Source organism: Panthera onca, chromosome B3, assembly GCF_046562875.1.
Source record: "Panthera onca isolate mPanOnc1 chromosome B3, mPanOnc1 haplotype 2, whole genome shotgun sequence".
NCBI classification, from domain to species: domain Eukaryota; kingdom Metazoa; phylum Chordata; class Mammalia; order Carnivora; family Felidae; genus Panthera; species Panthera onca.
Genome location: NC_138344.1, coordinates 58,770,008 through 58,791,343, shown reverse-complemented (window position 1 = coordinate 58,791,343; position 21,336 = coordinate 58,770,008). Strand labels below are relative to the sequence as shown.

General features: G+C 39.0%; 1 protein-coding gene across 1 annotated transcript; it reads left to right on the top strand.

Annotated features, from left to right (window-relative positions):
• The first annotated feature begins 390 nt into the window (after positions 1 to 390).
• On the top strand, positions 391 to 20,736 carry EIF3J (eukaryotic translation initiation factor 3 subunit J). Its single transcript, XM_060618695.3, has 8 exons — positions 391 to 506; positions 594 to 697; positions 9,570 to 9,624; positions 10,123 to 10,214; positions 15,285 to 15,399; positions 17,650 to 17,811; positions 19,269 to 19,342; positions 19,657 to 20,736. Exons 1-8 carry the CDS (start codon positions 470 to 472, stop codon positions 19,786 to 19,788), a joined length of 771 nt encoding a protein of 256 aa, XP_060474678.1. The 5' UTR covers positions 391 to 469; the 3' UTR covers positions 19,789 to 20,736.
• The last annotated feature ends 600 nt before the right edge of the window (positions 20,737 to 21,336 follow it).

The window sequence follows — 21,336 nt, the reverse complement described above, 5'->3', positions numbered from 1 at the left end:
GAAGACAGGGAGGGCGCACCCGGCCGGTCGGGGCGGGGCTGCAGTTGGCAGGGAAAGGGTAGCAACGACGGGCGAGCACCAAGCGCCAAGGAAGGCGCGCTTCTAACTTCCTCGCACGTATGTTTCCTCGCCGGGACCCACGCTGGGGCAGCCGTCTCCCGTGCGATTCCTCTCTCCCCGCCCCGCTACCTCCAGGACCACTACCTCCACGCTGTGGGGTAAGGAACACTCAGTCTCCCTCTCCCGCCGACTCCCGCGCTGTCGGCCGCATTCCACGCCCCCTTCACGCCCGCGCGCGCGTCGCCGCTGCCGCCGCCGCCAGAAGAGGCGGGGCCTGGGCCCCGGCGCAGAGTCAGCCACGGTCCCAGCCTGCCCCGCGCCGGCCAACGAGAGCAAAGTCAGTGACTCACCTCCGCCGCGCTAACTCCTCGCTAGCTCTCCCCTCACACACGCTCACACCCGGTTCGAGATGGCGGCGGCAGCAGCGGGGGACTCTGACTCCTGGGGTGAGGGGAAGTTACGAGGGACAGGGGCTGGGCCGGCGTTGGCCCCAAGCTGAATCGGGCACTAACGCGGCTCGCTCTCTTCCGTAGACGCTGACACGTTCTCCGTGGAAGACCCGGTGCGGAAGGTGGGGGGCGGCGGCACCGCCGGCGGGGACCGCTGGGAAGGCGAGGACGAGGACGAGGACGTCAAGGTGGGTGCGGGCCGGTACTCCGGGCCTCGCGGGAGCGAACTGGCGCTGTCTCGGGCGGGGATGCCCGCCGAGGGGCGAGCTGGTGGACTCTGGGCCCAGGGGCGCCGCCCGAGCCTGCGGTCTACGGGTCCAGACGCGAGCGTAGGGCCCCCCGGTGCCCTCCTCCCCTACGCTCGCCGGCCATTTGGGCCGGAGTCGAGCAGCGTGGCCTTTTGGATTTCCTTGGCGAGGGCGGTGGCGGCCCCAGCCCCAGCCCTTCTTTAAGGGTCTGCGTCCCGGCCTGGATCCCACCCTCCAGTTGGCGACGGGAGGTGACAGCAGCGGCCGGGCCCGGCCCACGTGCAAACTTCGCGGTCTGGAGCCACTCGCCAGAATGATCTGGGAAGTTGGGCATTGAGCCCAATGGTTTATCCCATATGGAAAGTCTTACAACCACCTGCCTGTTTGAGCTCAGGTATCCCTAGGGACAGTAACTCATTTTTGTTTCTGAAGGCCCATTTGTAGAGTTTGTTGGAGCAGTTTGATGAATGAAATATTGTGCTTTAATTTTAGCCTTCCCCCCCCCCCCCACAAGACAAGTAGAAACAGTAAAGTTTACAAAATAACTTTAGACTACCCTCTCCCCACCTTGTTGTAAAAACCGAGTACTGAGATAGCCAGCAGTTAAGTTGTCAGAAACCTAGGTAGTCCTGGGAAAACGGAGAGTTGACGGAGTGAGTTATTTATTCGCATACGAACGACGCTTAAGAAAATATTGGTTAGAATAGAGGAGGGGGCCAGTGTTTTTTTTCCTATGCCTTGTTGATCTGAACCAGATTTATCCTTGTCGTTTGTTGTTGAAAACTCCTGGGGACTCATATTGGTCCAGATGACATTATGACTAGTGCATTCATTTTTTTTTTTGTTTTTAGTAGTTAACAAACATCTCAAGCCCAGAATGTTAAGATTCTTTCTAACAGAACTCTCAAAATCTTTTTACATTTGTGCAGAGTTTTTATGAATTGAGAAGATGGTTTCTCTTGGTTTTGATTCACTTAGTGTTTTACTTTCCTGACTTATACCCTTCAACACATATTGGGAGTCCTGTTAAGTCCTTCTGCTTGAGCTGAAAAAATTTAAATAGGTATCACTATGAACTTAATACTACTTATGTTTGGATTTTTTTTTTCTCCTGAGTCTGATGAGGTGGATGTCTACTTTATTGAACAGCTTGAGGTCCAGAAATAATGTGAGTTCTGCACACATTGGGGTTAATAAATGAGTAGTGCTATTGTGCATATACTTAGATGCTTCATTTACTTGTTGTATAGACATGGGAATGGATTGTGTATCATTCTCATTGCAAGATATTAGTTACCTTACTACATTGTAACAGATTTTCTATTTTGAGCATTTAGTTCACATTTGTCCTTTTACTTTTTCTGTGCTTACTGGATGCAGCAGTTAGGACATCTGTTCTGACTATTGGGAATAATTCAGCAAATGAGAAGAGAGAGAAATCAGGAAAGAAGTACCAGAAAATGAAGCTTGAAGGGAATAGTCTGGACTAATGCTATGAAGTAACCTGCCTGTGATTATTGGATCTAAATGGTGTCATTCCTGATAAATATAATTCTTACCACTTGGAACTAATTTTGGAGATTTACAGGTTGTAAGGGACCATAAAGGTCATCTTGTCCAGTCACTCTTTTAGTGCAGAATTTTTCTTTTATGCAAATATCTTATTTCTTTTACATAAACATTGAAGTTGATCTTGGAGAAAAAAGCTGAACTTGTCCATTTTATTTCTCACTTGAAATGTTGGTTTATTTCTATTGAATTTCTTCAAGATTCCCAAGGTATGTTATTCATGGAGTAATTTGATTCCTCTGCTTTAGAATCAGACAGACCTAGGTGTATATTATTGCCTTGACATTTTCTATATTTGTGGTCATAAACAAGTTTTTTTACTCTTTCCTTTTAGTTCCCCAATCTAAATTGTCCTTACAGGAGATAACTTCAGGGGGTTGTTCTGCATTTTAAATGATCTAATATGTCTAGTATTAGGCATAGTTGCCTAGCGCTTGGGAGGCACGCAAACGTTAATACTCTCTTACTTCAGGATGTTGCCTTAATTTTTCTGGCTTGCGGGAAATACCCTGTTTAGATCCAGTATCTGGGTTTATTTTGTGCCACATTTTGTGATTTCCTGAGCTCCAGGGGACTCTCCACGATGGCTCTTTACTGTGAATTTTGTGTTTTGAATGGAATGATTAACAAGCAAGTTTTTGCTTGTTCAGTTTACCAGTCTAGAGTTGAATTTTGTCACTTTGGATGGTAATGAGTAGTACCAAATTTCTGAATTTTGATGTTTTAATACATAATCCTTTTGTAAATATATGAAACAAAGCTTAGTTTTCACAAGATCAAATAATCATAGCCTTTAAATAGTATAATATATGCATTTTTTTAAGTCTTCAAAGGTAAGATGTAGAAACAGAATAAGTTCTTCGCTTTGTGTTGTCATCTAGTGTTTAACTTTTAAGAATATAGATTTAGTGTCATTTGTAATATCCTGAGAAATGAAAGGAAAACTGAGGTCTTTGTTGCAGTAATTTGCTTCAGTAGTTTACTGTTCTTCAGTAGACATTATAACATTTTGCTGTCCTTGACTTAGTTGTCTGGCAGTGACAGAAATGGATTTAGGAGAAACTATAGAATTGTTAATCATGAGGAGAGAAGGGAGAGAAGCTGTGCTTCTTCCCAATTAAAAACAAGAGAACTAGGTGTGCCTGCTTGGCTCAGTCAGTAGAGCATGAGACTCTTGATCTCTGGGTTGTAAATTTGAGTCAACTGTTGGGTATAGAGATTACTTAAAAATAAAATCTTAAAAAAAAAAAAAGAAAAGAAAAGATGAGAACTAGGAAAATAGTCTCATGTCACGGGCTGGCTTTATTTTACCTTTCTTGCTATCCTGATGTTATGCAGAGGTAGGGAGGAAGTGTTCACTTGGCATATGTCACTGGGCTCCTTCCCCATTGCTGGAGTGATGTGTAGGTTGTGTTAAGGCAATGAGTGCATATCCCCTGCAAGCAGGGACAATACAACTTTTACTTTATTTTACTAGTCTCCTAGTATTTCAATAGAATAGATTAAAAGCCGGATTTATTCAAGTTGTATAGAATTGTTTTGAGAAAACTGGCTGTGTTCAAGCATCTCTGGCATTTGCACATATAATGTTATTATACAATTCTTTTTAAAAGATCCGAGAATAAACTTAGTTGAAAACTGCCTGACTCATCCTACCCATTCAACTATCTGTTAGGATCGTATCCTGCTTAATAGCCTAAATCTACCAGAGTAAGGACATTTTTCAAGCATTAGAAATAGCATTTCTGAAGAAGGGGAGATTTTTGGGAAATACTCAGAAGGTGGGCATTTTGCCAGGAAATGGGTATCTTGAAGTGTGTAAGTTCTCATGAAAAATTCCAAACATAAACAGAACTAAAGAGAAATTTAAATAAATCCATGAGCAATCTTATTTCTTCTGTATCTCCACTTAACTATTCTCCCCTAACCAGGTTATTTTGAGGAAAATCTCAATTATATCATTTCAGTACCCTGGCAGTTTTTATAACTAGTAAGTTTTTAGTTAGGAAGTGTTTTGTTTTGTTTTTTTTTAACGTTTATTTTTGAGAGAGAGAGGGAGACAGAGGATCCAAAACAGGCTCTGTGCTGTCAGCACAGAGCCCAATGCAGGGCTCGAACCCACAAACCATGAGATCATGACCTGAACCGAAGTGTAACGCTTAACTGACTGAGTCACCCAGGCGCCTCAGTTAGGAAGGATGTTTGGTGTTGAAAATGTGTTTGTCATGCTGGATGACTGAAAATAAATAAGCCATTTGTTTAGTGTTCATTGTCTTGATATTGCTTTAGCCAGGCATTTGAAGTAGGATTGATTAATAATAGTTCCACATGTGAAACTGGTAGGCATTGAGATGGAATTCAACGGAGTGCTTAGCCATAATACATAGTAGGATGTTAAAAACTTAATAGAATTAAATGAAGTAGACTTTAGAGGCAGGTACCTTAGCTTCCAGAAACCAGCATAGTTTTGAGATGATGGAAGAACATTTAGGCTTCTTTTAAGAACTGAACTTTGCTGGGAAGTCTAGACTTGCCAGAAGCCTGTTACACAGTTGTGAAGCCTCTTAGAGCACGTCAGTACAGCTTACAGAACATCAGTAAAAGACTCTTTTTCTGCAAAAGGTTATTTATCTAAACCAAATTACTTAAAGGGAAGTAAAAGAGTATATGTTAATTAATGGACTCTTGCTATGGGGCAGAAGAATTTTACTGCTCCTTTGAAGCTACTTCTGTTTGATGATCTATAAATACATCTTGCTTAAGTTGGAAAGCATTTTCAGCCCTAAATGTGTTCTCTGATTGCATGTGACATTCTGTAGTTGTGCATTGTAAAAATGACAGATCAGCCAACTACTGGCTGTATTATTAGAAATGTTTAAAAAGCAGGGTTTAAAAATTTTGTTTTCAGTTCTCAGTCATGTTCAATTGGGAAGTAGGTTTTAAACTTGAAAAGCAGCCATCTCTTTCAGAGCAAAGGCTCAAATGATGTTGGGTGTGTATCTGTAGAAGAGTGTAGATTAGCAAGAGATTTATAAACTGCCTCTGTTCTTTTTTTTTTCTTTTAATTTTTTTTAATGCTTATTTTTGAGAGAGAGACAGAGCACAGGTGGGGGAGGGGCAGAAAGGGAGGGAGACAGATTCCAAAGCAGGCTTCAGGCTCTGAGCTGTCAGCACTGTGCCGGATGTGGGGCTCGAATCCACAAACCATGAGATCATGACCTGAGACGAAGTTGGACGCTTAACTGACCAAGCCACCCAGGTGCCCCTAAACTGCCTCTGTTCTAAGGAAGGTAGCTAGCCATTTTAGGAGAGCAGCCTGGGTGGCTCAGCCAGTTGGGTGTCCAACTTCAGCTCAGGTCATGATCTCCTGGCTCGTGAGTTCAAGCCCCATGTCAGGCTCCGTGCTGACAGCTCAGAGCCTGGGGCCTGCTTCGGATTCTGTGTCTCCCTCTTTCTCTGCCCCTCCCCTGCTCATGCTCTGTCTCTGTCTCTCCTTCAAGAATAAATAAACATCAGAAAAAAAATTTTTAATTGAATATTACAGTTGGAAGATCTATTAGCTACCAAAAATTGGGTAAGGAATTTACTTGGTTATTGATAAGTATTCTCTGGAACCAAATAACCATTTAGAGCTTACTAAATTACAGACTTACTCTCTGTTTAAACGTGTTAAATTTTAGGTGTTTCTCTAAGAACGTTTTTTAAATTTTATCTGAACTTACTGTCAGCATTTACAAAGTCCTAGTGTTTACAGCAAATTGGGCAGATTTTGACCTTACATTTACTTTTTAGGCGCTGGCAAATTTTATAACTAAGGAAACAAAAACTCTAGTTCTTGGGGAAAACTACCTGGCCTTATGCTGTGGGAATTACGTCTATTTGGAAGTCTCTCTGTTGACTTCACTATGCTCCCTTCTTTAGGGACTTGTCCCCAGTCAGGGCAGCCTTGTTTCAAGCACTTTGGGGTGAGGGTGACAGGCAGAGCTTGCCTTTCATGGTCCTTTTATGAACGCAGGAGCAGGTGCCATAGCTGTTCCCAGGACTTGTTGATAGGACCACTGCTTTTGCTACTAAAATCCATTCTGTGGTGGAATCTAGGTAGCCTCATTATGTCAGCCCTGATGGGACAGTTTAACTTGAGTGTCTGGAATAAGATTTATACTTTGATTTAGGGAAACCAGGAACTGGGATAGGGGTGGTACATAGAGTTGGTATAAATGAGATATTGAGGGCGCAGGGATATGGATGGGGGTTGGGTGATGTTTTACTGGGAAAGGGAACTGAGAAATGCTCCTGATGTATCTGTTTCTCCATGTTGGAGGTATTGGGATGGAGCTGCTCATTTTTAGCTATACCTCTCCCCTCTTGGCCTCCTGGTACCAGAGGCTGCTAGACTTGTTTCTTAAAATTAATAGAAAACCATCACAGGCAATTTGAGGTAGGTAACTGGTATAGTTGTAGCTGGACACATCACTCTGTGCCATACCCTTCCTTTGATGAGCTTTCCTGCAATTCCAGGGGAGCTCATTCCAGAACTGATTGATAGAATGAATTTTAGTGGGGAGGGACCTAGTTCTCAGATAGTTATGGTATACTTCAGGACTCCAGTAAGAAGTTGTTTACTATGACACTTTAAACCTGGTTCCTTCATTTGTTTTGTTTTGTTTTGTTTTGTTTTGTTTTGTTTTGTTTTTGTTGGTTGGTTTGGTTCATTCATTACTTTTCCCTGAGATTTTGGGATAGCTATCTGAGGGCCTAATGTTCTTACCTATAAAATGGAGAAACCACCATCTTACAGGACTTCGTGAGGGTTAACTGTGTTACTACATGTAAGGCCCTTTGCACAGTGCTTGGTGCAAAGTAAACACTTAGTAAATGCTTTATCATCATCATCATCATCATCATCATCATCACTATCATTAATAGAGAGTGGTGAATATGTACCCCTTTGAAGTAAGCAAATGGTCTTCCTGTCTGGAGCACCACCTAAGCAGGATATCAGTCACAGACCCAGCTTTCTATATTATGTGAAGATTAAAACAATAACAAAAAACTCCTAGTAGTTAATTTTTATTTTCAACTCTAGGGTTCCTTTTGTACTGTGGTGTATTGATAACAAGCACTTAAGCAAACCAGTCAGATTATACAAACATTTGCTTTTTAATTTCTAACTCTTGTATCTTAGATGTCCAAATAATGACTAGCAGGTTTGTTTTCAGTCTGTTAACCTTGACCTGTGAGTTAAATTGCCAAGGTGAGGTGATTATAAAAATATTTTACTTTTATCCAAATTTCTTTCTACTCTGCTTGCAGAGCCTATGATAGCCTTAATCAGGATTTTTTAGTTCTCTGGTGGACTTAGAGAGTTTTATTAAAATCGAGGTTTGGTTAGTTTAAATACCTAGACTGATTCATTATGAGCTGTCTTGTTATAAAACAGAAGCTTGGTGTCATAGTTATGGCACATTAGTCAGCCTCTACATCTTCCAGCAGCAGCAGAGCCTCTTGCAATCCTGTGGTTCAGCTTCAAATGGCTATCCCTATTAAACTTAAACATTCTAAAGTCTCTGGAACCTTTAGAAAATTGTTTGATAATCAGTTTATATTTAGTTCAATGACTGTGTTAGGTGTAGAAAAGACAAGAGTGTAGATCAACCTTAAATTGCCCTACCCAAGTTAGGGAGTGGGTTCAATAAGCTATTGATCAGCTCTTGACTGCTCTTAAATACTGGGCTTAAATATTATATAGATTTAACTCATTAATCAGGGTTGTGTTGTATACCAATAATTGTGTTGTATAGGTTGTGTTGTATATCAATAATTGAGCCATTGGCTAGAATGTTGGATGTTTTCACATTTGGGAAAGTAAGAAATATAAAGTCCTTTTAATTTTTTATTTAAAACAACTGCAAATTACTTTAAGAGAAGTAGTTTTGGCTTGGTTGTCTTGTGTTAACAGACAAGTTGATATAAAATTTCATATGGAAAAACAAACATGCAAGAATGGCCAGGAGAACACTAAAAAGCCTGAAAACCTATAAGAGAGGGAACCAGCCTTGACCTACATAAAAACATACTATAATTAATTAAAGTAATGAAAGCAGTGTGGTATTGGTGCATGAAGAGACAGTAGACCTGTGGGAAAGCAGAAGTAGACCAAGTACCTGTGAAAACTTAGTATGTGGCAAATCACAGGGCTCAGGTATACTTTTTAATAACTGATGCTATGACAATTAGGTAACCATTTAGAAAAAGAGTTAGATCCATACTTCATACCACACAAAAGAAAAAACTCCATATGGACTAGAGATCTAAATAAAAAACAATGAAAGCATACATGTTTTAGAAGAAACTGACTTGATGAAATTCACCGACAATAAAAAGAAAAGACTGATAAATTTTACTGCATAAATGTGGTGGGGTGCATATGCTTCGTAGGGAAACACTAGAAATATTTCCATTAAGAACAACAAGGCAGGGTGCCTGAGTGGCTCAGTTGGTTAAGCTTCTGACTCTTGGTTTTGGTTCAGGTCATGATCTCAAGTTTTGTGAGTTCAAGCCCTGCATTAGGCTCTGTGCTGACATCACTGGAGCCTGCTTGGGATTCTGTCTCCCTCTCTCTCTGCCCCTCCCCCACTTGCTCTCTATCTCTCAAAAAAAAACCAAAAAACAAAATAATGATGCCCATCATCTCTGCCATTATTCACAGTGTACTAGAGGTTTAGCCAGTGCAGTTAGATAAATCAGTTGTGGAAGCATAAGAATTGGTAAAGAAGTAAAGCCATTTTCATTTACAGATGATATTATAGTACACCTGGAAAACCCTAGAGAATCAATGAAAGTGACAAATTAACATGTAAAAACCAATTGTATACACAAATAATAACCAGTTAGAGGACATAACAGGGAAGAAAAAAAAAACCCCTCCAATTTACAGTAGGAACACATAAGAGAAATACTTAGGAACAAACTTGAAGAGAAATTCACAAAATCTCCAAGAGGGAAACTTTAAAACATTCCTTGAAAGATACAGAAATAGACTTGAACAAATGGAAAAACAGCCCTTTTCCTTGGCTAGGATGGCTCAACATTATGAAGATGTGCATTTTCCTAACATTAATTTACAATTTTAATGCAGTACAAAAAAAAAAAAAAAAAAACACACTTCTTTCTGTGGAGTTAGATAAGTTGCACATGGAAAAATAAACAGGCAAGAATTATTAATAGAAGTCCTTTTCTTTAGGATAACTGGGATGATGATGATGATGAAAAAAAGGAGGAAGCAGAAATAAAACCAGGTGAGCCACTGGGGTTCCTTCATTTTTGGTTTTATATCTTGGTGAGCATGTAATACTTAAGACAAATGACAAAATGCTTGCAAAATTGAAAATTTTTGTGTTGAGAAACCAAACACCCTTCCATTCTCACTTTATTCTCTTCTCCTCCCATCTCTTCTCTCCCCTCAAAACATAATCAGATTGGATACTGCCTGCCACTTTCTGTTTGAGTGCTGCTGTTAGGAGACAGTAGAGGAGGGTGTGATCTCATATTTTAATAATCTAAATCCTGCTGAAAGCACTGGGGAAATATGAAGGGAGATGTTTGAGTCCTAGGGGTCAGATCAGAGAAGAGAAAGGAAGAGTCCCAGAACTTTCCCATTGTTATTCACGAGTAAATCACCATATGAAATTGGAGCTAGGAGAAGTTTGGTCTTTTGAAGTATATTATTGTTATGTCTGTCTCATCCACAAACTGGAAAATATTCAAGGTAACTGTGATTAAAACATTTCTTTCAGAAGTAAAAATTTCAGAAAAGAAAAAAATAGCAGAGAAAATAAAAGAGAAAGAACGGCAGCAGAAAAAAAGGCAAGAAGAAATTAAAAAGAGGGTAAGTAATATTCATTTCCTGAAATACAGAATTCTCACATCAGTAATGCTACATTGTCTTAATAGACAGCAAGTATTACCTAGCAGTCTGACGGGCTTTGTAAAGACAATAAATGGACACTATTAGAGAAGTAAATCCCCAAACTGAATTCTGTGTCTCCCTCTCTCTTTGCCCCTCTGCCTCTTGCGCGTGCTCTCTCTTTCAAAAATAAATATTTAAAAAAGCCCCTCAAAATAAAAGTAGATAAATTATCATAATGAATAATCATGTATGTCACCTAAATTTAACAGTTGCTAATATTTTGCCATATTTGCTTCATCTTTTTTTGTTAAAATCAAGTAAATAAAATGTGCATTTTATCTTTAAATACTTCAGTATGCATCTTTGAAAAAATCAAAGCTGTTTCTCACATGATTACATATCTAATAGGATGAACAGTAATTTTTTAATGTCATCTAATATTCAGCGTATATGGGTTGGTTTTTTTGTTTGTTGTTTTGTTTTATTTTGTTTTTTGAGAGAGAGAGAGTGCACAGACAGGGAAGGGGCAGAGGAAGACAGAATCTCAAGCAGGCTCCACGCTCAATGTGGAATCTAATGTTGGGCTTGATCTCATGACCGTGGGTTCGTGACCTGAGCTGAGATTGAGTCGTACCCTTAACGAACTGAGCCACCCAGGTACCCCTATATGTGCCCAATTTCTAATTGTCCCAAGATATCTTTTACATATGGTTTGTTTAAACAAGGACCTTAGATTCATTGCATTAGGTTGTTAACATATCCTAAGTCTCCTAGAGTATCTTTCTCTCTGTCTTAAAATGACAGTAAGGGCGCCTGGGTGGCTCAGTTGGTTAAGCATCCAACTCTTGATCTTGGCTTAGGTCATGATCTCATGGTTCATGAGTTCAAGCCCTGTATCATGCTCTGGGCTGATAGCTCAGAACCTGCCTGGAGTTCTGTTTCTTCTTCTCTCTGCCCCTCCCTTGCTTATGCACATGCATGTGCTCTCTCTCTCAAATAAACTTGAAAACAAAAAGTAAAATGACATTCACTTATTGAAGGGAGGAGCCCATTTGTCGTGTAGAATATCCCACCTTTTTGATTTGTCTGATTGCTTACAGTTGCAATTTCCTGTAACTTGGCCGGTAAGTCTAAAAGTTTGATGGGATTCAGATTAAACATTTTTAATTGGAATGCTTTAGAGGTCATGCTATGTGCTTCATATTGCATCATATCACATCAAGAGTCACGTAATATCTGTCCTATTATTAGTGATGCTAAAATTGATGACTGGGTTAAGGTGGTAACAGTCTGATCCTTCTATTATAAAATTACATATTCTTGTAAGTAATCCAATTTCACATCAAGCTCCCACCCATTAGTTTAGTGTTAGTAATGATTGTTGCCTAATTATTTTATTACGGACTGCAGAATGGTGATTTTTCTCATCCAGTGACTTCTCTTCCATTTGTTACTGGCTGGCTTTTCTTCCTCCTCTTCTACTTGCTTTGCTGTTTGATTACTTTGATATGGTTTGTGCTAGAAAAGCAGAGTAAAAGCTTAATTGTTTTCTTGTAATCACTAATTTCCAGAGTAAGGAGGGAGTGTAATAGTAACTTCAAAGGGTTGAAAAATGAGGGGTTTGTGGGTTTTTTTCTTTTGAGTAAATTTGTAGATGTACAGGTTTTTATAAATTTTACTCAGATACAGTAATTATTCTTTTGATGCTCAAATTTTCCCAACTTTGGCCAGTAGGAAACCCTTTCATTTGTTCTAATGTTCATCCTTTTGACAGAACCCTATTAGTCTTTGAAAACTTCTTGCTTTCTGGCACAATAAGTGCTGGGCTCACCTGGTAAACTCTCTTCTTTAAGCCTGGAATGTGCTACTTCCCTGAGGTTTTTAGACCCATTTTTATAGGTGAAGCTAGGAAAGAAATAAATGCATGAGTATATGTGTTGTGTATGTCAGCGTTAGTTCATGGATTCTAATAATGGTAACATAATTGTTTATTTGCTTTTCTACAATACCAGTAATACTAACAATGTTTGTAGGATTTCTTTGCAATTCTTTTTGCATTGAGAATATATCCTCTAAGGATGTATAATTATGTTCTGGGTTCTAAAGTCATTTGTATTATTTTGTGTCAGTATGTCTTTTGATACACATTTTAGAGTTATTTGTTATCGTTTCCATTTTTAAAGTTTTAAAGTTTTATTTTTTATGTAACTTTATTTTTTAAACATGAAATAATGTTCAGAAGGCAAAACCATACGAAAATGGTACACTCAGAACTAAGTCGCAAACATCCATTCCTGTCCTGTCCTCTCCTCTCCATCCTGTTCCCTGTCACCCCCTATAATAAAGCATTTTCACTAGTTTTTGGTTTATTCTTTTTTTTTTGTTTTTTGTAGCTGTATGGTATTCTGTTGCTACAAATATGTACCATATTTTATTTCACCAGTCTTCTAGTCATGGGCAGCTGGATCTTTTTCCCCCATTCCTGTACTTGAACTAACAGTACTTCCATGAATAGCCGTATCTGTGTGTCATTTTTAATGGGTATAGTCATATTTGTAGGATAGATTGTCAAATGAGAGATTGATGGGTCAGAGGGCAAATTACATTTGTAGTCTTGCCAAGGGTTCTAATTGCCCTCTGTATGGGGTTGTACCAGTTTGCATTTGCCAACAATGTATCAAGTGTGTTTCCCCAGTCAGGGACATTTTAGATACTTTTAAAATAATTTATACTTGCATATCAAAAATATTTACATGTGTGTTTCTATGATCGGAACAAGCAATAGAAACTTAGAACTCAGTCTAAGAAGCCATCTTGGTTAGATCTTTCTTGGTCATTGAAGTTAGAATTTGTACTTCCTTTGTTGGGTCTTGGTATTTATATCCAACATAAAGAAACCTTATTAGTTAGAGTGTGCTCAGTTTGTCTTAAGTAAAATATTGAGTTAAGATGAGTTCAGTTTTGATGCAGGAAATACTTAATAATGTCCAGGTCTACAAAGACAGTTAAGTCAAGATATTTCCTTTTTTCTTTCTAGAAAGTATTCTGAGATTTCCTAACTTGGCATAATGACATTTCTCATTTTATCCTCTCCATGAGAAACAAAATATGATGTATTTCAGAAGTGGACTTGTGAGTCAGAATCTGCAAGCTGCATAGACATAGTTAACTATGAATAGCACAAGTTCCCTTTACTTTTTTCCCACTTTAATGAATACTGTCATAGATTCTCCTTCATAGTAAAAGTGATACATTTGTTGTAGGAAGTATCACAGTATAAAGAAATGATATTCACTAAACTGTTGACTGTCAGAGAAGTAGAACTGGAAAATAACTGACAACTTCTGTTGTGTGTCTTTAAAATTTGTTGACAATGATAATGTGTTACTTTTATAATAATATAAAAATGTAAGAGGAAAACTTTTTTTAAATTTTTTTATTGTTTATTTGCTTTTGAAAGACAGAAATGGAGCATGAGTAGGGGAGGGGCAGAGGGAGAGGGAGACACAGAATCTGAAGCAGGTTCCAGGCTCTGAGCTGTCAGCATAGAGCCCGACATAGGGCTTGACCTCATGAACTGTGAAATCATGACCTGAGCTGGAGTGGGATGCGTAACCTACTGAGCCATGCAGGTGCCCCAAGAGGAAAACTTTTTTTGGTGTTTTTGTTTTGTTTTGTTTTGTTTTACATTTTTATTTATTTTTGAGAGACAGAGACAGAGCACATCTGGGGGACGGGCAGAGAGAATGAGACACAGAATCCGAAGCTGGCTTCAGGCTCTGAGCCGTCAGCACAGAGCCCGACGCGGGGCTCGAACTCACAGACCGTGAGATCGTGACCTGAGGCGAAGTCGGATGCTTAACCGACTGAGCCACCCAGGCGCCCCCAATTTTTTTTTTTTTTTTAATTAGAACGTGTGTGTGCACAAGTGGGGGATGGGCAGAGGAAGAGAGAGAGAATATTAAGCAGGCTCCTCACTCAGCATGTAGCCTGATGTGGGGCCCCATCCCATGACCCTGGGGGATCATGACCTGGATGGAAATCAACAAGAGTTGGATGCTCAACTGACTGAGCCACCCGTGTGCCCCCAAAACACTTTTTTTATGTTTGCATAGTACAGTTGGCCTTTGAACAATGTGAGGGCTAGGGGTGCTGACCCCTGCACAGTCAAAAAGCTACATACAACTTTTGACTTCCCCCAAACTTAACTATTAATAGCCTACTATTGACTGGAAACCTTACTGCTAACACAGTCAACACATAATTTTGTAGTTGTGTGTATTATATATCATATTCTTCCAGTAAAGTAAACTAGAGAAAAGAAAATGTTAAGAAAATCATGAAGAGAAAAATGCATTTGCTGTACTGTAAATACCAGAAAAAGTCTGAATAAGTGGACCCATGCTTTTCAGACCTGTTTTATTCAAGGGCCATCTGTATTGTCATATGGCTGTGCCATGTTTTATTTATTCTTTTGTTGAACATTTGGGTTATCTCTAAATTTATTGGAAATTATAAGTAATACTCCAATGGACATCCTTGTGGCTAAATGTTAGTGTGCATCTTTGGTTTCTTAAGATAAATACCTAGAAGTGCAATTGAGTCCATAAAGCATATAAAAGTTATTTTAAGACTTGATGCACATTACCAAGTTGCCCTAGAAAAGTTGTTTCAATCAATATACAGTCTTTAGCAGCAGAATGTGAGTGTGATTTTTCCCTTGTCTACAGTCTCAATTCCATATTTTTTAAAAAGGCTGTGGAAATAAACTCAGTCTTCTTGGGTTCTTAGCTCTCTCACATTAGCAGCTGTGTTAACCTTCTGTTACCATGGACAGGTTGCTTAACCTCTCTGTGCCTCAAATTTTTTTGTGTAAAATCAGGATAAGAACATCTGAGGTGTTTAGAAGGATGCCTGAAATAAACACTTTATAAGTATTTGCTATTATTTATAATTTTGTGTTTATTAAAAAAAGTTCACACAATTCAAAAATGTACTGGTCATTCGTAATCCCAGCCGTTTTAAAATTTTCTTTCTATCTCATTTTAGTTAGAAGAACCTGAAGAACCTAAAGTGCTAACACCAGAAGAACAGTTAGCAGATAAACTGCGACTAAAGAAATTACAGGAAGAGTCAGACCTTGAATTAGCAAAAGAAACTTTTGGTAAGGTGCAGGGAGGGGGTGATTGCAGTGAAGTATTGAAGTTCCAAGTGCATGCGTGGAACTGGTTACTAGTTATGAAAGTTTAGAAAACATCTCCATTTTTGGCATAACAATACTGGCGAACTTAGATATTCAAAAGTAGTTTTTATTTTATATTTGAGGTTTGAGGTTTCATTGCTTAAGGCAGAGTGAAATACATTTTCAGATTTTTTAATGATTATGTTCCGAGTATCACATAAAAGGTTATTAAGATAAATCATTGGACCTTTTCAAATAAAGTTTCCTGCTCCTTTAAATATATCAGCTGGATGAAATTTGGATGAAATGTGAGGTCTGTAGCTTTGAGGTTTAAATATTGAACTGACTATAGGGCTGTCCTATTGTCTTAAATCTGGATAAGAATGTCCCTGTGGGGCATTCACCTTCAGCTGTGCCTCTGCTCAGGATCATTCCTTTCTGTGACCCTTCTTGGCCTTCGCCATACCCAGTCTTTAGAGGGCTTCCATTTCTGTGTGTCATGCTACAGTTGTGAGTGGTACATGAGATAAAAAACATATTCAGGATCCTGTATGTATGGAAGTTCAGAGTGTTCTAGGGGGAGAGTAACATGACATGAAGGGGAAAGTAAGAAACATGGCCAAAGAAATAGTTAAAAGTTCTCCCTTTGTTTAATTAAGCTCATTGTTGTCATTACCTATTGTGTACTTTTCAGAGTAGAAGATTATGTTGAAAGAGTTAAAGAGCTTTGAAACCTATAGCTAATTGTATCCCCATCCTTCCTGCTCTTTAAAATGGATCAGGAAGGCTGACAAGTGATCATTGTCCTTTCTGTGGGAGATGTGATTTTCTCACTCCGGGAGTTGCTGGCAACCTGAGGAGTTACTTTGGGTGCTCCTGTGCACTGGCGTGTGCTTGGCAGATCTTAACCTGCAGAGGGCACGCAGCCATTATCCAGTGTCTTCATAGCATGGTAACAGCCAGCCAAGTGTTTATTAAAGAAAAGAGTTTACATGCTACTTAAAAATTCTAAAATGGGACAATTATGGATTGCAAGGCAAAAACATGGATTCATACAGCCATCATTTAGTTAATAGGGTTTTAATGTTGTATTTCTCATACTAAAATACTAAATCAGTGATACTGTTAACTCAATTTGCTATTGAGGAAGATACAAAGTATACTGTCTCTTAGCCTAGAATCCTTTTAGGCCAGATTCTTTCTGTTGGGATTTTTTAAATGTTTATTTACTTTTGAGAGAGAGACAGAGCATGAATGGGGGAAGGGCAGAGAAGGAGGGCACCCAGGTGCCCCTCTGTTGGGATTTTAATACATGGCTTACCCCTCTTAGCTTCTGGAGTCAGCTGCATACTTTGACAGGAGCCATCTGGGTTTTTGTTTTGTTTGCTTTTTCCTTCTCTCCCCATTTTACTGTGGCCTATTTTTTTTTTTTTTTTTAAGTTTATTTATTTTGAGAAAGGAACAGGGGAAGAGGGGCAGAGAGAGAGAATCCCAAGCAGGTTCCATGCTCAGCATGGAGCCCGACGTAGGGCTTGATCCCATGACAGTGGGATCATGACCTGATCCGAAAGCAACAGTCAGCCAACAGTCAGCCGCTCAGCTGATCCACCCAGGCCCTCCCCTGCTGCAGGCTATTCTTAGACATAGACTTTAAAAACATCCTTTTTGTGCCAGGGACGCTTTTGGTGCTTGGTGAAAACTACAGGTTTCCTCTTAATATGATGTTTTTTTAAATGCAGAAAATACATAGAATTTTACTTACTAAGGAAGTCTGTTATATTGAAATAGGTATAATGTTAAAAAGACGAGATACAGTAATAATGTGCTTTTTTATTAATGCAGTAAATAAGATCTAGTGGCAGGTCTATCTAATAAGTAATGTGATTTGAAAGTAATGATGACCGAAACAATATTTTAAGAGAACTACAACTGTAATGTGATATGAAAATATCTGATCTTTACTAGTAACAGGTTTTTGCTAGTTATAACCACTGTGATTTATTGCCTATAATCAAAATGGAAGGAAATGCTAAATTAGAGGTTAATGAAAATAAAGTTGTAATCTTTGATCCAAATTTGCAGACCTGCTGAATTCTGTCCAAGAACTCCAGTGGACCCAGGTTAAGAAACTCTGCTTTAGCATGAAAGAACAGCGTTGTTCAGATACCGAATTGGTTTATAAACCTAAAAAAAATCTTTCTGATATTTTTAGTGCTCCCTCTTCTCCTGCAGGTGTTAATAATACAGTTTATGGAATAGATGCTATGAACCCATCTTCAAGAGATGACTTCACAGAGTTTGGAAAGTTACTAAAAGATAAAATTACACAATATGAAAAGTCACTATATTATGCCAGTTTTTTGGAAGCCTTAGTTCGAGATGTGTGTATTTCACGTAAGTAATTCTAATCTCTACTTCTGTAGGTGGATTTTAGTAACAGCCCATCATAGGAGGATGGAGGTTGAGTTTTTTTGGGATGCTATAATAGACTTAGGATTTCCTTTTCAGAAGTTACCTTGGGAATGTTCTGCAAATACCCAGTGAGTTTGAGTGGTTTTGTTTTTTTGAGGCTCTCTTCTTAATTTTTTTAAAATGGCTTCCCAAAGGGACATCTGGACTTTGCTGATACAAAGCTGATAAAACACTAGCTTATTCTTTTATCTAATTATATCTTTAAAAAAATTTTTTTTTTTAACGTTTATTTTGAGACAGAGAGTGCAAGCAGGGTTGGGGCAGAGAGAGAGGGAGACACAGAATCCGATGCAGGCTCTGAGCTGTTGGCTCCCCTTATCTAATTATATCTTAAATGGACGAGGAAGTATCTTTTGGGGAAAATTGTCTCTCCCCATACGGAATTTTAGAGCTGAGTGCAACCATAGTAAGTGTTCATTTTACAAACAAGGAAGCCTGTGACTCTAGGTTTAAGTTGCTCAACAGAACAGGTACCTATATTCTGGGTCTGTGGGTGTGGTGCCATGCCCTGAAAGGAGTCATACATTTCAGAGACAGGGTGTGTGGGAGTAAAAACCAGGGGTGGTGTGGCACTAATGTGGAAGGGACTGTTTTTGCTAGCACTGCTGTTTTTAAGATCGAGAAAAAGGAATTCTACACAATGAACTTTCAATTGGGATTTCCTTGAGAAATCATTACTAATTTGGGTGTTCTGAATTTGATTAGTGATATACCCATAGTTGGTATTTTATTTACATATACTTTTTTTCTTCTTTTTGAAGGTGCTCTCCAACCAAAACTGAAACTCTTTTTTGGTAGCTAAAAACTGCTGTGTTTCAGCTTGGTATTTTTATAAGGATCAAAGGATGTGTTGTCCACTAATCAGACTTGTCTCCTAGTAGGATACTGAGATTTCTGAGATAACCTGTTTTCATTCTGGTTCCTGTGGTAGAAGTGGTAGAAAATAGAGACCCTAAAGGGTGGGGAGTTGTAATTTGTAGTTTTAAGAATGGTTGTTCCATGTTCATTCAGCCACTCCTCAGTGTGCATTGAGGATGTGTTGTGGAAAGGCATGGTGATCCTCCGTGTGTTTATTTTTTTGCCCCCTCACATGTTTAGATTGAGTTAAGGAGGTATGGTAGGGGACAGTATGAGCTCTAAAGACACTTTGGGTTTCTTTTTGAACAATGGTGTCTTGGTTACTTCAGGTCATTATAAAATTTTTGTTGCGGAGTTTTCTATTTTACATTAAATAGTTCTGATTTGTGAGCCTAGCCATAGACTGAATCGTGATTCTTTACCATCTTATGTTTAACAGGACAAATTCATAGCCTTTTTAAAGTTACTGAAGCTAATGATGGACAAAGTAGAGGTGGTAATTCCTTTTTCTTTTTTTTTAGTGGAAATTGATGACTTGAAAAAGATTACCAATTCATTGACTGTGCTTTGCAGTGAAAAACAAAAGCAAGAAAAGGTAAGGGCAAACATGCAAGGGAGATGCCTATCACATTAGGATGGGGGTGTGGGGCATAATATTCTCAGTGTACTGGGAGCCTGAACTAAAATTTAAATTGGAATAGAGCTGGAGCCTGAGTGCCATTACTGTCCTTTTGTTCACAGACATGGTCAGAGTTTTCTTTTGGAACAGAAATTGCTTTGGGTTAGGTCTGAGATCTCCCCTAAAGTTTTTTTGTTGCCAGAGGCTTTAGTGTCTCTGTGAGGGTTTCTGTACCAGAAAAAGGTGCCCACAGTGGACAGTCTCATGAATTAACTCTCTTTTGTCTTTAGCAAAGCAAAGCCAAAAAGAAGAAGAAAGGCGTGGTTCCTGGAGGGGGATTAAAGGCCACCATGAAAGACGATCTGGCAGATTATGGTGGTTATGATGGAGGATATGTACAAGACTATGAAGACTTCATGTGACATTTTATCTTCTCCTGGTGTCTTCTTTCTGTTGCCCACAATCCCTTCAACATGTAGCACAACTTCCTTTCCTTTCAGTTCTGCCAAATGCTACAATCAGAAGTGCAGTATCTTTTGTGCTGGTTATTTAACCCCTTGACACTTAGGTGCTAATGTGCGAATGAGGGAATTTGGATCTTGCTGCCAAGGGGTTAAAATTGGGAACCTCAGTTGCTACTAAATCATAGTTTAAAAAAACAAGCGTAATAATGTTGTCATTGTTGCTCTCTGATTCCATAGCAGCAGTCACTGAATTGGAAACAAAGGTTGCAACATGACAAAAATTGTGTAGTATTTACCAGCACCATTCAGTAATACAGCCTTAACCATACCTCCTTGAACTACTTCATAACTTGTCAAGAAAAGCAGTTTGCAGCAAGGGCATGCCGTGTGCACCTAGTATTAAAATTGCTTTGTCTTAAAATTGAGCGTGAGGATATTAAAAATACATTGTGAAGAAGACTGCTTATCTCAGAGTGAAGATACAATGGCTGAAAAGCACTAGCTTGATACTTAAAAATCAAATGACCAAAACCCTCCAACTTTGAAGCTGAAGAAGGCAGACCTCCATTATTGTGTTGCATTACAAGTTGTGGAATCTCTTGAATGCATAGACTGTCTAGTTTCTATTTATCAGACTGTTCTGACGGAGTGCTTCAGACGGGGGAGGGAAGCTCTTTACCTGTTTCATTTCCCTGATTTCAGTGTCTGAACAATCCTCCTTTGTTCTCCTGGGCTGCAATGGAACAACTTTAACAGGGTTTTGGCATTTCCTTTCCTTTATAAAACATGCTCAGCAAACTGCACCAGTTGACTACAGTTTGGTAAATTGTTATGTTAACAATTATGACATCTGCAATGTTTTATAAAGCAACTAATTTAATAAAATCACTATTGTGAGGACTTAAATTTTGTGTTAACTCCCAAGAGATATTTTTGGAGAGTATAGAACAACAGCTCTTGGGACTAGAGTTCTCTGTATACTTACAAAGCTATTAATAAATGCCTGATGAGCAGTTAACAGCTTTAAGACAAAAATGATGTGCCAGGCCTGATTAGTGTCACCCTAGAGCGACAAAGGTATAGGGCTGCCTTCCTCTCCTTATTTATTTGGGCAAATTATTTGCTTGTTTAGATAGTAAGGCCTAACTCAGTACGGAGAAGAGCTTATTTATTTGGAGTAATTGAGCTTATTACTCAGGTTACGGCTGTAAAAGCATAGATTGGGTGATCCTCTTTATTATATATTTTAAGCAATTTAACCAAATTTGTGGTTGGAGTCTTTTTGAAACTGTCAGAGAATCAAAAGTAGGGACAACAAAACATGTTTTAAGTTTCTCTTAAATAGGAAATAGGAACCTCAATCAAAGCTCTGTAGACTACTAAGTGTAAGAACCGTCTAAATGATTGGAGGAATTAACAGAAAGCAATGACTACACAGCAATAATTACAGTAAATAAAGATTGTTTTAGGGCAGACAAGGGCTAAGATTTCCTTGGCAGTAATGAT